Source organism: Saimiri boliviensis, chromosome 1, assembly GCF_048565385.1.
Source record: "Saimiri boliviensis isolate mSaiBol1 chromosome 1, mSaiBol1.pri, whole genome shotgun sequence".
Lineage (NCBI taxonomy): Eukaryota > Metazoa > Chordata > Mammalia > Primates > Cebidae > Saimiri > Saimiri boliviensis.
This window is the reverse complement of record NC_133449.1, coordinates 38,723,949-38,739,290: the sequence shown is the minus strand read 5'-3', so window position 1 is coordinate 38,739,290 and position 15,342 is coordinate 38,723,949. Positions and strand designations below refer to the sequence as shown.

The window sequence follows — 15,342 nt, the reverse complement described above, 5'->3', positions numbered from 1 at the left end:
ATATGCCTCCCCTTAAACTACACTTAATCTTCAAATAAAGACAATAACAAGCTGGGTGTGGTGGCTCACTCCTGTAATCCCGACACTTTGGGAGGCTGTGGTGAGAGGATCCCTTGAGTCCAGGAGTTCCGGAGCAGCCTGGGCAACATAGTGAGACCCTGTTTCTACAAAAATAAAAATAAAAAAATTAGCCAGGCCTAGTGATCTCAGATACTGGGGACTGAGGTGGGAGGATTGCTTGAGCCCAGGAATTCAAGGCTGCAGTGAGCCATGATTGTGCCACTGGACTCCAGCCTGGGCAACAGAGAGAGACCCTGTCTTAAAATGAATGAATGAATGAATGAATGAATGAATGAATGAATAAAACAGGGTTATAGTTCCACCTAATATGATATAATTATCCTGTGCACAACTGAAAACACACTAGTTCCTTCCCCAGTAGAGGAGGTAAAGTTCTTGAGTAATGTTTACTCTTCTCCTGATAGCCCATAATTTAAACACCATGATATAAAATTATGAACACTTAAAAATACTGATGTAAAGTCAAAACAGCTAGCTTATCTTACATGACAAAGGATTAAGAGAGAAGCCGTATCTTGGATGCTGGGTGAGCTTGAGCATCAGGAAGACACATCGGAGCGTGTGGATTTGAGCCTCTGCATTTTTTCACCCTAGATCTCGAAATGCATTGTGATTCCTGTCCGTTGGACTGTAAGGTTTATGTAGGCAATCTTGGAAACAATGGCAACAAGACAGAATTGGAACGGGCTTTTGGCTACTATGGACCACTCCGAAGTGTGTGGGTTGCTAGAAACCCTCCCAGCTTTGCTTTTGTTGAATTTGAAGATCCCCGAGATGCAGCCGATGCGTCCATGAGCTAGATGGGAGAACACTATGTGGCTGCCGCGTAAAAGTGGAACTGTCGAATGGTGAAAAAATAAGCAGAAATCGTGGCCCACCTCCCTCTTGGGGTCGTCGTCCTCGAGATGATTATCGTAGGAGGAGTCCTCCACCTCATCGCAGGTCTCCAAGAAGGAGAAGCTTCTCTTGCAGCCACAGCAGGTCCCTTTCTAAAGATAGGAGAAGAGAGAGATCGCTGTCTCGGGAGAGAGATCACCAGCCGTCCCGATCCTTCTCTAGGTCTGCTAGCCATTCTAGGTCAAATGAAAGGAAATAGAAGACCAGTTTGCAAGAGAATTGGTGTACAGGAAATTACTTCATTTGACAGGAGTATGTACAGAAAATTCAAGTTTTGTTTGAGACTTCATAAGCTTGGTGCATTTTTAAGATGTTTTAGCTGTTCAAATTTGTTTGTCACTGTTTGAAACAGTGACACAAAGGTGTAATTCTCTATGGTTTGAAATGGATCATATGAGGCATGTAATACCAAGAACTCTTAGCTTTACAATGTTCCCTTAAGCAAAATTGAATTTGCTTTGATTTTTAGTTATGCATAGACTGATAATAAACCTCTAAACCCGCCCAGCAGAAGTGTGAATTTTTTTTAAATACGGAAACAACTGGCAAAAATTGAACTAAGATTTACTTTTTTGGGATATAGGATGCAGCTATAGTTGAATAAACAGTCTTTAAGTTACTGTGAAACACAAGCCATCGGGTAAAAAACGCTGCACTAGTAAATTAGAGGTTTTTGAAAAAGCCAACTCATGTTTATCCTGGGCAGAGGTTGCCTAGTTGGTATAGAATCTGTTAAGTTTCAAGAAAGTTTATCTTCGCTTAGGTCATACGTTCCTTATTTGATTGCTGTATATGAATACATGGCTGTTCATGACATTATTTGCAAATTTGAGATTTCAAAAATGACCTGCCAGTTTAAGGGTACATTGTAGAGCCGAACTTTGAGTTACTGTGCAAGAATTTTTTTCATGCTGTCATTTGTAATATGGTTTGTGAGAATCCTTGGGATTAAAGTTTTGGTTACAAATTGTTGTTTAACTTGAAAGCCTGTTTTTCCTTGCAAACTCAAATTTGTGAGCTTGGTACCAAGTACAGGTATAACATTCTTATTGGAAGCCATACTTATATTTTCTTGTAAAGTGCTTTTGAATTAATAAAATATTAGCATAATTGTGTAATAGTTTAACCCACTGTTACCAGTGCTCTTATCCCATGGAAAGCAGTTGGTTACACGATTCTTATAAGAAACACAGGTGAGATGCACTGTGGATTAGTCTTCGTAAGTGAAGGAAATACAGTTGTCACCTAAGTGATAGTTAACCCATTTTAGGAGTAGAAGCCAGTTCAGGGTCCCTGATATTTAGTGACCAACATTCTAAAGTATAACAGCAACCTGTTACGTTGTAACACAAAGTAAGTTGCCCATTAAAAGCAGCTTTTATCTTTAGCATGAAAACTTTCCACAGTTCTAAAAATTGCTTCCATTTTATAATTTCAGGTGTTGCATGGGAATTCTAAGCTGATCCATCATGATGTAAAGTTCACAATATGGTTCAAATGTAACAGTGCAGAATTGAATATGGAGGCATGCATAACTTTCCTCTTAGAAAATGGGAGGAGTTGTAATTTCAAATTTTTGTGCAATTAGATTAAATCATAATGCAACAAAAAAAAAAAAAAAGAGAAAAAAGCCTGTTTTTGCTTAATATGTGTGTACATACACACAAATGTATTTTTTGGGGGGCTGGGGTACAGAATCTTACTCAGTCGCCCAGGCTGGAGTGCAGTGGCATGGTCTCTGCTCACTGCAACCTCTGCTTTGCTGGCTTAGGTGATCCTCCTGCTTTAGCCTCCCAAGTAGCTGGAACTACAGGCACACACCACCACACCCAGCTAATTTTTGTATTTTTAGTAGAGACAGGTTTTTGTCATGTTGCTCAGGCTGGTCTCAAACTCCTAGACCAGGCGTCCCCAAACTACAGCCCGTGGGCCGCATGCGGCCCCCTGAGGCCATTTATCTGGCGCCCCGCCACACTTCAGGAAGGGGCACCTCTTTCATTGGTGGTCAGTGAGAAGAGCACAGTATGTGGCGGCCCTCCAACGGTCTGAGGGACAGTGAACTGGCCCCCTGTGTAAAAAGTTTGGGGATGCCTGTCCTAGACTCAAGTGATCTGCCCGCTTTGGCTTCTTAAAGTGCTGGAATTACAGGTGTGAGCCACCGTGCCTGGCCACAATGTATTCTTAACAAGATAGGGAGGAAATTCTTATGACAATTATAGTCTTTGAGTCCATAACTGGTCACATGGTTGTCGCTCTTATTTATAACTAACTTCTATTACCTATTCTGTATTCTCTCTGCCTTCAGTAAGTACCTCACCTGGTCACAGTTCTTTATCTGGTGAGGTGACCCAAATCTTTATTTCCAAAGGATCTGGACCATTTGAAGTCCTGCCTAGTTTTAGCTATAGTTTCCCATTGATTTTAATCACAGGGCATGGTAATACTAAGATGTACCCCAAGGGATCTGCTGTATTCCAGACATACTATTTCTTACCAGCATTGTGGAGTATCCAATTTGGTAGTCTAGCTCAATCATCCCAGCCAACACTGTAACTCTCTTCTTAGCCTGCTGACCAGAGTCATGAGGCACACAAAGTGACCAGGTGGCAGTCTTAACTTCCAATTCAATGAAATCATTGTTGTGTCTCCAGACGAAAGCATTCCTCCCTGTGGAACTAAAGACCTTTGGGCCAGCAGAGAATGTCTTGGGAACAGGAAGCAAAAATTTTGCTAGTGGATCACTAGGGGTAATGGTGAGTGGTGCCACCTCCATTTCCACCCCTTGATTGCTGGACCCATGACTTCTAATTCTGGGAGAAACAATACCATATATTGGACGCTGATTCAGAAGAATATGCAGCCTTCTGGAGAACTTTGCCCCAGTTATATTGCCTTCTGGAGAACTTTGCCCCAGCTCTATAAGGTATTGTCACATAATGGGAAATAAAACTGCATCTTCAAAAGTCCATTCCACCATTCTATCAAGCCAGCTGCTTCAAGATTGTGAGGGACATTGTAAGACCAGTGAATTCCATGAGTATAAGCCCACTGCTGCAATTTTATAGCTCTGAAGTGAGTTCTTTGGTCCGTCCACAGATGACAGGTGGAAACAATGGAGACAGTGTCAAGCATGTGGAATGAGAGATTCTGTGGCCATCTTAAAAAACAATGTGCCAGCCGGGTGCAGTGGCTCATGCCTGTAATCCCATCACTTTGGGAGGTCGAGGCGGGTGGATCACAAGGTCAGGAGTTCAAGACCAGCCTGACCAACATAGTGAAACCCTGTCTCCACTAAAAATACAAAAATTAGCCGGGGGTGATGGTGTGCACCTGTAATCCCAGTTACTCAAGAGGCTGAGGCAGGAGGATCACTTGAACCCAGGAGGTAGAGGTTGCAGTAAGCCAAGATTGCACCATTGCACTCCAGCCTAGGTGACAGAGCAAGACTCTGTCTCAAAAAAAAAAAAAAAAAAAAAAAAAAAAAAAAAAAAAAAAAACTTGCTACAGATACTGAAAAATTATCTAATAAAATTCAGCAGCCTTTTCCATTTGAAAGCTCTTAGATCAAAATAAATAGAAGGATGGATATATATGCAAAATAAATGAAAGCAGCATCCCAAAGAAACACTTGTGAACCCAGGTTCACAGCAGCATTATTCACAATAGGTCAAACAACCCAAATTTCTGAGATTGCAATGATCTGAAATTTATTCATCTTGGATGAATAGTGATCTGTTGAATAAAGAAATGTATTATATACATATAATGGAAAATTATTCAGCCTTAAAAAGTAAGGAGATTCTGACAGATGCTATGCTACAAAATGGATGAACCTTGAGGACATTATTCAACCTTAAGTGAAACAAGATAGTCACAAAAAGACAAACACTGTATGATTCTACTTATATGAGGTATCTAGAGTAGTCAAATTCATAGAAACAGGAAGTAGAATGGTGGTTCCCAGGGCCTGGGGGTAAGGGAAATGGAGAGTTGTTCAATGGGTTCAGAGTTTCAGATTTGCAAGGTGAAAAGAATTCTTGTGATTGATTATACGATAATGTGGATATACTTAACACTACAAAACTACATATTCTAAATTGATTACGGGCTGGTCTGAGTGCAGTAGTGTGTACAGCTAATTGATTACAACTAGTTACAGATTTCTTTGTTACTTCACTCCCACTGCTTCACCTGACTAGCTTTAAAAAAAAAGTAAAATAAAAGGTTAAGATGATAAATTTTGCGTTATGTGTATTTGATCATTTTTTTCTTTTCTTTTTTGAAACAGAGTCTAGATCTGTTGCTCAGGCTGGAGTACAGTGGCATGATCTCTGATCATTGCAAACTCCACCTCCCAGGTTCAAGTGATCCTCGAACCTTAGCCTCCCGAGTAGCTGGGATTACAGGTGTGTGCCTTCACTCCCTGCTAATTTTTGTAGAGATGGGGTTTCATTATGTTTGCCAGGCTAGTCTCGAACTCCTGACCTCAGGTGATCCACCCTCCTTGGCCTCCCAGTGTTGGGATTACAAGCATGAGCCACCTCGCCTGGCATAGAAAACTATTAGAACTAATGACAAGTTAAGTGGCCAGATTTAAGCCAACTACATGAAAAACAATATTTTTTCTTTAACCCAGCAATAATCACGTAGAGATGTAATTTAAAAATCCCGCATCAGATGACAAAAAACTTGATAAGAATCAGGAATAAATTTATAAGAAATGCACTAGACCTATCAGCACACAAGTTTCATTTCAGTCCTCTTTCCCTCTGTTCCACATTCTCCGAACTAAATCAATAAACAACTAAAAGGAATATTATAAAAGACTATTTCATGAGAACTGTAGTCTCAGTAATAAGAAAACCCAGTTTTGCCTGATCAGCTGAGCAAATTAAAATTCAATGCTTCTTTAACCATTACTATTTTCCATCCCAAGGTTTTGTTTTTGTTTTAACTTCTACATTAGAGTTAAGAAAACAAAAACTCTATACCCCGTAAATCAAGGCAAACTTTTTCATTTTTAGAGAAAAAGAGGTTAGGAGGGAAACAATTCTAAAGAAGCAATGTTTCTGCCTCGGGGAGAGAAACCTTTAAAACAATCCTGTGAAACTGTTCCTGTCATTCCCTTCATAAATCATGCATGTTCAAAGATTTTGGGAAATGAGCTGTTGCACAAGGGATGATGGGATGTGTTATTTTGTTTCTGTATTTTTCTTTCTCTTTCTATTTTTTATAGTTGCTGGTCATTTATTGGTCAAAAATAAAGAGGGTGTCTCTGTCAGAAGCAGTCAAAAAAGAATAGATCTGATGAAATATGGATGACTGGGCTATATTCATCATAGTAAACTATGTTTATATTTAACGTAAGTAAACTGTTTAAGAAACATAGCCAAGTTGGGCACGGTGGCTCACACCTGTAATCCCAGCACTTTTGGAGGCTGAGGAGGGTGGATCACAAAGTCAGGAGTTTGATACCAGCCTGCCAATATGGTATTAAAAATTAGCTGGGCCTGGTGGCGGGCACCTGTAATCCCAGCTACTCAGAAGGCTAAGGCAGGAGGATCACTTGAATCTGGGAGCTGGAGGTTGCATTGAGCCAAGGTGGTACCATTGCACTCCAGCCTGGGCGACAGAGCAAGACTGTCTCAAAAAAAAAGCAGAGAAAAACATAGCCAAATGATGGTAAACTGCAAGTTCTTTCCTAATAGATTCAGAGCCACATCAATTTCTCCACTTTTTTGATAAAGGAATCACTTTGGAAAATTATATATTTCTATAATCAATGAATTTGAGGTATTTATATGGATTTATGATTAAAAATATGTTATCTTGTAAAATAATATACATATACAAATCAGTTGGGTCCTCTGGGAAGCAGGTGCTGAGCCGAAATTAAGAATGCAAAAGGCTGGGCTGGGTGCAGTGACTCACACCTCTAATCCCGGCACTTTGGGAGGCCGAGGCAAGTGGATACCTGAGATCAGGAGTTCAAGACCAGCCTGACCAACATGGAGAAACCCTGTCTCTACTAAAAACACAAAATTAGCCAGGCATGGTAATACATGCCTATGATTCCAGCTACTCGGGAGGCTGAGGCAGGAGAATCACTTGAACCCAGGAGACAAAGGTCGCAGTGAGTCAAGCTTGCACCATTGCACTCCAGCCTTGGCAACAAGAGTGAAACTCTTGTCTCAAAAAAAAAAAAAAAAAAAAAAAAAAAAAAAAAAAAAAAAATCAAAACGCTTATTGAAGAGTAACATACATGAAAGGAGAAAGGAGGAAGAACTGGGTCAGGGAGCCATCGGACCATGATGCAGATCAGCTGCAGACTCAGTTGGCCCAATAGGGAGCTCCGCAGCAAAGATTGCCCATTAGAGGAGTCCTGCATAGGGCAAAAATAGCCAGGCTCTGTTTCACCATCTTGCTGAGTTACCGATTGGGGCCACCTCAAGAAAAGTATGACCATGGCTCAAAAGCTAACAGACATGTAAAGGAGTTAACAGCTGGAGGCTGTTGGCTAAATCACATAGTTCTTGCAGTTGAGCAAGAAGTCCTATCTTCTTTCGAGTGGGGGAAACAGGGTCTCACTCTGCTGCCTAAGCTGAAGTGCAGTGGCGTGATCATGACTTACTGAAGCCTTGACCTCCTGGGCTCAGGTGATCCTCCCTACTCGACCTCCCAAGAGCTGGAACCACAGGCACAAGCCATCATGCCCAGCTCATTTTTATATTTTTTTTTGGAGAGATGGAATTTGGCTATGCTGCCCAGGCTGGTCTCAAACTCCTGGGGTCAAGCAATCCTCCCACATCAGCCTCCTGAGTAGTTGGGACTATGGGTGCATGCCACCATGCCTGGCTAATTTTTTAAATGTTTGAGAGACTGGGGTCTCTTTGTGTTGCTCAGACTGGTTGTATACTCTTCACCTCAAGATTGTATAACCTCAGCCTCACAAAGTGCTAGAATTAGAGGCATGAGCCACTGTACCCAGCTTGAATTGTCTTTAAAGTGTTTTTTACTAGCATTTAATTTCAGCCTCTTCCCATTCTAATCTATAGTTAAAATCAAGAATTTTTTTTTAGGCCAGGCAGTGGCTCATGCCTGTAATCCCAGCACTCTGGGAGACTAAGATGAGTGGATCACCTGAGGTCAGCAGTGTGAGACCAGCCTGACCAACATGGTGAAACCGCATGTTTACTAAAAATACAAAAATTAGTCATGTGTGGTGGTGGGCACTTGTAATCCCCGCTACTAGGGAGGCTGAGGCAGGAGAATCTCTTGAACCCAGGAGGTGGAGGTTGCAGTGAGCCAAGATCACGCAATTGCATTCCAGCCAGGGCAACAAGAGTAAAACTCTGTCTCAATAAATAAATAAATAAATAAAACAATTGGTTCCACTTGCTAGAGTGCTAAGGAAAATAAAGAAAAAAAGAAAAAAAAGATTTAAATAAATAAATAAATAAAAAGAATAGTTGAGATTACAGGCGTGAGCCACCATGACCTGCCCTTTTTATATATTTCTTAAGTGCATTTCTTTCTTTTTCTTTCTTTTCTTTCTTTTCTTTCTTTTCCTTTCTCTTCTTTCTCTTCTTTCTTTCTTTCTTTCTTTCTTTCTTTCTTTCTTTCTTCTTTCTTTCTTTCTTTCTTTCTTTCTTTCTTTCTTTCTTTCTTTCTTTCTTTCTTTCTTTCTTTCTTGACAGAGTTTTGCTGTTGTCCAGGCTGGAGTGCAACGTCATGATCTCAGCTCACTGCAACCTCCGCCTGAAGGGTTCAAGCAATTCTCCTGCCTCAGCCTCTCGAGTAGCTGTGACTACAGGCGTGTACCACCACACCTAGCTAGTCTTTTTGTATTTTTGGTAGAGACAGCGTTTCACCATGTTGGCCAGGATGGCCTTGATCTCTTGACCTCGTGATCTGCCTGCCTTAGCCTCCCAAAGTGTTGGGATTATAGGCATGAGCCACCGCACCCGGCCGTTTTTATAATTTTGCTTTTTGCATTTTCTTCAATCCAATGAGATTGTATTGTGTAGGGTGTGAGTTAGCAGTACATTTTTTTCTATGTGCATTTATCTATTGTACATTATTTCATTCACTGAACAGTATAGTCTTTACCTATTCATCTACAATGCTTACGATATCAGGTTCCTATATATATTTGGCTGTCTGCTGATCCATTGGTGTGTAGGTTCTTGGGCTAATATCCACTGTTTTACTTTAGCTATGTAATCAGTTTTCACATTTGGTAAATCAAGTTCCCCTATCTTCTTCTTTTACAGGAGAATTAGCCTTTTGCTCTTCCACATACATTTGAGAATGAGTTTATCAAATTCCGTAACAATCCCTGCTGGGAATTTCGTTTAAGTCCCATTGCATTTGGGTATGATAAATTTGAGGAGCTATTACAACTTGAATCAACTAGAAGGAGACTTTTGCAAAAAGTCTCATCTTCTCTCTTAGAAGATAAGCTTGGGCATATCCTATAAGCTCCCTGCAGGAATCCCGAAAATGAAGTGCGAGAAATAGTCTCATATATCTTGGAAAACCTCTGATAATCTCTTCTAACTGTACCATCTTTGCAAAGGCAGGGAAGGAAACGGGGGTTGGGGGACTCGAAGTATTAGCTAAAGGTGAGTAAAGGGTGGGCATCCAGTGTTCTCAGTCACTATTTTTCTGGTGTATTTTCTGAAGTCATAATATCTGGAGGAGTGGAATTGAAAGGAGGCATTGGAAAGAGAGAGGGTGAGGAAAAGAACGAAGGGTGGATATGTTCTGGAGGAGAGAGTATGTTAACTGATGATGGCTGAAACTGCTGTTTCTTCTACGTGTTCGGCTCTGAAGTTCAAGGGAAGGAGTCCTGAATAGAGGTTGGAAAAAAAACAAAAAAAAACGTTAGAGAAAAGGTAACATTTGAGCTGAGGGCGCGCAGGGTGGATAAGAGTTCCAGCGCAAGCGTCTACCCAGGAGCTGGGGTGGGACTGTGGCGGGCGGCACTGGAGAAAAAAGGAGACAGGCATTCTGAATAGCACATGCAGGAGACAGAGACAGAAGTGCTGTGCTTGCAGGAGGCAAGAGCAGTTCATTTTGAGTGGGAGATACAGCTTGCAAAGGTAAGTAGCAGCCCGATTGTGCAAGGCCATGAATACCAGGTTAAGGACTTTGGACTTTATCCTGGGACTCCAGTGTGAGTTCTTAAACAGATGAGTAAGTAGCTGGGTCCGAAGTTCGCGTCAGGAGGATCACTGTGGTTGCAGGAAGGTAGAGAACCAGGTGACCGCGTCCTGGCCAGCGGGGCTGGCAAAGGCGCGGCGTGTTGCACTTCCACCTGTAGGGGGCACACCGAAGGACCGAACGCCCGCCCCGCCCCCGTCCTCGCCTCCCTACTCCGACGCGCGGTGCTCGGAACTCAGCTAGCCTGCCCGGACGCGCCCCTCTCGGGCCTCGGCTATTCCGCCTGGACGCGCTTCCGTGCGTCACGTCCGCTGTGGCGTGGGGCTCGTGAGAGCTGCGGAGGGGAGCGAAACGAAGCCTCTGCGCCTGCGCCAAGGCTCACCCGTCGGCTGTGGAAGCCGAGGGGGCTGGTGCCGGGGATCGAGGGGGGACGCTTTGACGTTTACACGCGCCTACACGTCTGCACGTTTCTGAGTCCGCACGGTTGCTTTCTCTTGCTGAATGGCTATGGGTGTTTTGTTTCGTCCCAAGAGATAGAGGCAAACAGTCCTGTGGTTCGGGAGTGCTCCTTGACCTTAGTGGTGCTGACCCTGGCGCTCCCTCTAGGTCTCTCCGCCGCCAAGCACAGTCTGTTCACTGCAGTTTCCCTCCAGTTGCTTGCCCCGTCTGCGGCCCAAACTGCCATGCTAGTGAAAACCTGTCCTGGCCGCTAAGCATGCCCAGCCCAGGCTGTCATCCATGTTTCTAGGGCTTGTTTTCCTCTGCAGTCAAATCAGATTCGGAGTTGAAGGGGGCCTTAGAGGTCAACATGCCCAACCCCTTGGCCCTAGTGAGTGAACGTACGAATTTTACTTGCACACCCCGAAAATCGCCCGTTTCCTGGGATCAACGTTAATTATGTAATCCTGGAAGTTTCCTGCATGCAAATTTTATTTCTTCAACGTTTGTTGCTACCTACTGTGTACAGGCATTGTAGGTCCTGGGGATACGATCAAAACCGGTGATGCAACGAAACTCACAGGATTGTTGCTCTTGGCCAGGGGCAGTGGCTCACGCCTGTAATCCTAGCACTTTGGGAGGCCGAGGCAGGCGGATCACAAGGTCAGGAGTTCGAGACCAGCCTGACCAATATGGTGACACCGCGTCTCTACTAAAAATACAAAAATTAGCCCGGGGTGGTGGCGTGCACCGGTAGTCCCAGCTACTCCGGAGACTGAGGCAGGAAAATCACTTGAATCTGTGAGGTGATGGTAGCAGTGAGCCAAGATCTCTGCATTCCAGCCTGGGCGACAAAGTGAGATTCTGTCTCAAACAAAGATTGTCGGTCTCTAGGAGTTTATATTCTATTTGGAGGCAAAAGGGAAACCAACAACCAAAAGTAAAGGCCCGATTTGATTTAGTGCTAGTAGGAAATAAAAAGGACATACGGTAGAAACATACAGGTGAGAATTACTTGGAGTGATAGGAGAAGGTCTCTGGGAGGCGGTGATGTTTGTAACCAGCCAAGTGAACAGTTAGGAGTTCTGGACTGAGAAAAGAACAATGTTCTTGAGGCAGGTTCTTGTTTTCTGGGAATAGACAGAAGGCCAGTGTGACCGGAGTGTGGTGAGGCAAGGCTGTGAATGGTGAGAAAACGTTGAGAATGTGAGCAGGAGCCAGATGCATGCCTTTGTGGTGTACGGAAGAAGTTTGAAATGTATTCTAAGAGCAATGGGAAGCCAAGCAAAAGTGGTAGAGGCTTGTGGTATAGGCCTATACTTATAGGTATAGGTATAGTTTGTGGTATAGGCTTGATCTTGGTTCATTTGGAACCATACAAACCAATCTTTTCCCCCAAATCACAACCCTTTAAATATTTGAAGAGAGCTGACATGTTCTCCTGAGACCCCTTCTCATGCCCCCAGCTCCTTTCCAAGCTGGAGTTTCTCTACATCTTCTTATCCAAAGGATTTATGGATGGATTTCAGAACATTTCAAACTCTTTGAAAGTGAAGAGTTTTTCAAATGTAAATCATGTATGTATGTTTTTATTTTTAAAATAAAAAAGTAGAGATGGGTCTCGCTAGCCTGGTCTCGAACTCCTGGGCTCTAATGATCCACCTGCCTCAGTCTTCCAAAGTGTTAGGATTACAGGTGTGAGCCACTGTGCCTGGCTGGGGTATGTGTGTGTGTGTGTGTGTGTGTGTGTGTGTGTGTGTGTGTGTTTTGAGATGGAGTCTCATTTTGTCGCTCAGGCTGGAGTGCAGTGGCACAATCTCAGCTCACTGCCACCTCTGCCTCCTGGGTTCAAGGGATTCTCCTGCCTTAACCTCCCAAGTAGGTGGGATTACAGGCGCTCACCACCATGCCCAGTTAATTTTTCTATTTTTAGCAAAGACAAGGTTTCACCATGTTGGCCAGGCTGGTCTTGAACTCCTGACCTCAGGTGATATACCTACCCTGGCCTCCCAAAGTGCTGGGATTATGGGCATGAACCACCTTGCCCGCTGGCCTGTATATTTTTAAAGGAAATAACCGAAGACTTTCTTTTTAATTTTTCAGATTTTCAAAGAGGTCCTGTAAAGATTAAGAACCACTGAACATTTCTCATCTACGTGATCCTGGCTGTCGTTCTTAGGAATAGCAGGACACAGTGTCAGCTTCAACCCAGGCTAGTTCCTCTAAACTGCATTCTTATCGGTGAAATGAAAATAATAGGGTTGCTATGGGGTTTAAATGAGATGATACTCCAAAAGTGATCATTAATGATAAACCATAGGTGTCTGCCACAAAGTGCAACTATTATAAATAAACAGCGGCCTGGAGGGACAGTTTATAAATACTGGTCCTTTAGTATTCCACTAACATTCACTGAATGCCTGTTCTGTGTAGAGGACCTGGTGAAAAAGATCTGCCTTCCAGTTTATTACGTAGTTGAAAGAACCACAAAAGATACAAAACATGATAGACCGAATGCCCTGAGAGAGGAATAAGTGCAGTGTTCTGGGAGCTATAGACGAGATCTCAGTATCCATTGGAGGAGAGTGCTTATTGGAGTTCATATTTGGAGAGGGTTGAAAAAATGAACAAATGCAATCTAACACACAGAAAATCAATACTACATGTACACATTTTATTCCTGATGACGTGGAAAGACCAGTTAGAAACACTGCAATCACTTCTACTACCCAGCAGATACTTAGCAGTAGGTTTCGAGACAGAGCACCTGTATCTTTTGTCCGGTGTGTTTACTATACATTACGTGCTGGGCAGTCCTTATCTTTGTGTTCGGGAACAAAGTACACAAACCCCTTTCCGAAACGAAGGGCCCAGGGACTCCGAGAGGGTTGGGAGCCCTTACACCCAGACCACACAATGGGGGCCTCTTTACCGTATTTCTCACCCCCTCTGCAGGCCCCACTTTGCCAGGGTTCGACTTCTCGGGCCCTTTCGCCCCGCCTCTGGAGCCCCCAGGAGCGCAGCCACAGCCGGGTCGGGCGCCCTGCCTCCCTTCCCCACTCCCTCCACTACCCCCAAGCTTCCCTCCTCCTTCACCGGGAGCCGGAAAACCCGGAGCGAACCAGCCCAGCCCGGCAGCGCATGCTCAGTAGCGAGCAGGTTCAGTTCGCTAGTAGGAAGCTCCAGCGCTACACCGGCGGCGGCGGCGGCGGCACCACCACCTCAGGGGAGCCAGATTCCCCAACAACGAGCTCGGGTCCTTCCCCTTCCCCGCGAGACGCCCCCCCGCAGCTCCGCCCCACCCGGGGGCTCTAGCGTTTCGGAGTCCCAGCTGCGCGGAGCGGGCGCCGCGGCCAGAGCGTCCCTCCACACGTCGTCCCCCAGCCGCCAGCTCCGCCGCGGGGCCAGGCCGGACCCGGGAGTGCAGCCCCGGCAGTTGGCGGCGGCGGAGGGCCGCCCGGGGCGGCGCCGGCGGGCCGGGGAGGGGCGGGGGGCCTGGCCCCGGGGCGGTGGTGCGGGATGCCGCCGCCTCCGGGCCGCGTTCGTTCTCCACGGCTGGTACCCGTGTCGGGTGGGTGGCCGGGCGTGGGCCTCGCCCTTCAGCCTCCTCGCCAGGGCTAGCCCGGCTGCGCGGCGCCCGGAGGGGGCCGGGCCGTCCGGTGGGGCCGCGGCCCTGTTCCGCGCAGCGAGCTCGCCCTCTCGCGGCTCCCCGGCCGGGCCGCCGCCGCCCCTCTCCCCGCCCAGAGGCGCCCCGGGGGCACCATGCAGGCGCAGCAGCTGCCCTACGAGTTTTTCAGCGAAGAGAACGCGCCCAAGTGGCGAGGACTGCTGGTGCCTGCCCTGAAAAAGGTGAGGAGCACGTCGGACCCCGCTTCCCGGCCGCAGCCCCCCAGCGCGGGCGCCGGGCCGGCGCAGGGGCAGGGCTGGGGAGGCGGGGCGCGCGCGCAGGGCCGTCTTCCCGGTCTCGCCGCGTCTCCGAAAGGACGGCGCACACGGGGAGGTCCCCCACACGGCTGGCTCTCAGTGTTGACATCCACCCGGTGTGTGGGAAGGCCGCAGGGAGCCGCGGGCAGTTGGTCCGAATAATCCAGCCCCTGAGAGGTGAATGCTTTGCCCTTTGATTCCGAGACAACGGTTGGAGAAGCCTCAGTTTTCAGTGGAGGTCAAAGCAGGCCAGTTTTCCGCCTTCTCGGTCTTAGCCCGGAGCTGTTGTCAGCCTCCTGTTTTAGGTGTCCAGTATGCTCGTTTTAGTGGCTTGAGAAATGGCCTGGCCCTAACGCTTGCTCTAAGGAATTGCGAGCTCGCCTGCCAGCAGGAACGTGGCCTGCTCTGCTCGTCCTCAGTAATCTCTCGGTTCTCCTGATTTCCCCCGCTCCTCAGATTAACAGAGGCTGGTGCACATGCTCCCAATTTCAGGGGGGTTGTTTTGTTTTTGCAGCGTTCGAGATTCTTGGTGCTGTCATTTGGCTTGTTAAGAATTTTTAGTCTTTGTATGTTTAAGTTTGCTGTATTGTTATCTGAAGTTACATACCCCCGATCTGTGTTTTTAAATGTTTTAGTATAATTAGGAAATGTTACATTTTTAAAGCTTCTAGAGCAACAGTGTGACTACTAGGCTATTTTTGTTTCCTTTTCATTTACCTTTTCTACAAATATTGCTTTACTCGTCTAAGAGTGTTTCTAAACCCCAGTTTCTTGCTGCTCAAAGAAGTTTCATGCTAACTAGTTAACATATAGTTTTGCTTCTACTATGAATGGAGA

The 15,342-nt window shown here is 45.5% G+C and overlaps 1 protein-coding gene and 1 pseudogene across 4 annotated transcripts in view; both read left to right on the top strand.

The window, feature by feature from the left end:
• The first annotated feature begins 241 nt into the window (after positions 1 to 241).
• LOC101045152 (serine/arginine-rich splicing factor 3 pseudogene) lies at positions 242 to 2,896 on the top strand (annotated as a pseudogene).
• Positions 2,897 to 13,738: 10,842 nt separating this feature from the next.
• SOS1 (SOS Ras/Rac guanine nucleotide exchange factor 1) overlaps positions 13,739 to 15,342 on the top strand; it is a 134,094-nt gene continuing 132,490 nt past the window's right edge. For 3 of the 4 annotated variants that reach the window (XM_039475304.2, XM_039475303.2, XM_074396219.1), the window contains exon 1: positions 13,740 to 14,430. In XM_039475304.2, the coding sequence (XP_039331238.1) occupies positions 14,344 to 14,430 (87 nt within the window). In that variant the 5' untranslated portion in view covers positions 13,740 to 14,343. Of the gene's footprint in view, positions 14,431 to 15,342 lie in introns of all 4 variants that reach the window. The other variant, XM_074396201.1, reaches the window with a different exon arrangement.